This window comes from Cystoisospora suis (genome assembly GCF_002600585.1).
Source record: "Cystoisospora suis strain Wien I chromosome Unknown contig_9562, whole genome shotgun sequence".
In the NCBI taxonomy this organism is placed as follows: Eukaryota; Apicomplexa; class Conoidasida; order Eucoccidiorida; family Sarcocystidae; genus Cystoisospora; species Cystoisospora suis.
Window position 1 is genome coordinate 1 of NW_027162336.1, and position 1,619 is coordinate 1,619.

At 56.3% G+C, this 1,619-nt stretch overlaps 2 protein-coding genes across 2 annotated transcripts; one reads left to right on the plus strand and one right to left on the minus strand.

Annotated features, from left to right (window-relative positions):
• Positions 1-21: 21 nt before the first annotated feature.
• CSUI_011080 (uncharacterized protein) lies at positions 22-612 on the minus strand. The gene has a single exon (XM_068071181.1). It carries the CDS (start codon positions 551-553, stop codon positions 296-298), a length of 258 nt encoding a protein of 85 aa, XP_067916842.1. The 5' UTR covers positions 554-612; the 3' UTR covers positions 22-295.
• Positions 613-1,017: 405 nt separating this feature from the next.
• CSUI_011081 (uncharacterized protein) lies at positions 1,018-1,617 on the plus strand (the record flags this gene model as incomplete). Its single annotated transcript, XM_068071182.1, has 1 exon — positions 1,018-1,617. A coding segment is annotated over one exon (381 nt), but the record flags the coding sequence as incomplete, so codon positions are not given.
• Between the last annotated feature and the right edge of the window lie 2 nt (positions 1,618-1,619).

Here is a 1,619-nt window from a genome sequence, read left to right on the forward strand (position 1 = left end):
GAGTCACAACGCAGCCGTTACATGGGACACTCGAACCTGTCGTCGGCTGGACCGCTGGCGTTTTTCTAGACTGACAGGTTAACCTGTATGGACGTCTGCGGCTGGAACTTGCTAAGGTTGTCGGGAGTAATCTGATTGAGCCTCCGGCTATAGGGAGGCAGGTGGGGGGTGCTTGACTAGCTTTCCTGACGCGCTCCACACTCTAGGGCTGCGTCCACATCACTCCCGCCGCAAATGTGCTTTTTTTTTTTTCTCTCTCCGGCACAGGGAGCTCTCGTCAGCCACATCAATGATGTTAGCAAGCCTTGAGGAACGTCGGTGCCCCCCCTATGGAGTCCACGTCATGCGGCCATGCGTTGCGTGAGCCCACGTCTCTTGGAACGAATAGTTGGGCTGCTCGGCCGCTGGTTGGAGACGTACGCATTGCCGCCTGTCTGTACAGAACAATGGCAGCACGGAAAGGCACAGTTGGCACGAAGATAAAAAACAACTCCGGACCACGGCTGTCTTTTTTTTTAGTAGCGCTCGTCAAGCGTCTTCGGGGAAGAGCCATATTCCATTCCACCTTACGCGCCCGGCGGCCAACCACTGATCCTGCAGCGACGATTCTCGACCGCCAGCGGACTGACCCATTCCGCTGTCGGAGGACGCCACCTGGCAGCCCTCCCGGGGTCGATTTTCTGCAGCTCGCCTCTCGGCAGCACACGGTGTCCTGAGGCACACGGTTGAGCCGAAGGAGTGGCTCGCATATAACGCGACTGGACTTTCCGATCAGGCCAGCGAGGAAAATTTCACGCAAAAGCGCAGGAAATAAGCTCGGAGGCGGCTGGATGCGGCAAGTCGCAAAACCGGCTCGGGGATGACGGCATGTCGTCATCGAGTGATGATGCACGGTGGACGACGACGAGGACCCTTTGTCCGGCCGCATGAAAGAGCCAAGCGGACTCGTGGGCGGTAGCCTGATGGGTGTCGCCATCAGGCGCGGCGCCGTGTCACGGCAAAGTGCCGCTTCAGGTGGTGAGTCAGTTCATTGTATTGATATCGTTGCCCCGCTACGTCAGTCTTTGGTTTCCTTTCTTTTGCCACAATTTCTCCCGTTTGTTTCTCGTCTGGGCCTCCTTGCTGAAGGTTGGAATCAGTCGTGCTGAAGCTAGATTGCCGGACCTGCGGCGACGCGAACCCCAGCTTTCCAAACACTCGTCGGTTGCTTCTCTGCGGAGGCGCGCCTACTTTCGTCGCTCGTGGTATCGTTTTTGGCCTTCTAGCAGCTTTTTTGCCTCTTTTTGTATTCCGTTGTCCGAACTCCGAAACTTCAGCCGAAGAGTGCGGTTGGAGGGGCGCCTCATGTTTCTTTCTGCTCCCTGGCAATCGTGCCGGCGCCGGAGCAACTATTGTTGAGATTCTTCTGAGACGAAGCGATATTGCCACTTCTCTGTCGCGAGGGAATCCTTTGTCGGCACCATGCAGATTTTCGTGAAGACTTTGACCGGGAAGACAATTACTCTGGATGTGGAGCCGTCAGATACTATTGAGAATGTGAAGGCGAAGATCCAGGACAAGGAGGGAATCCCTCCTGATCAGCAGCGTCTGATTTTCGCCGGCAAGCAGTTGGAGGATGG

Bases quoted from the DNA above. Each gene is read 5' to 3' on its own strand.
- CSUI_011080 (XM_068071181.1), bottom strand. From the start codon at position 553: ATGGCTCTTCCCCGAAGACGCTTGACGAGCGCTACTAAAAAAAAAGAC.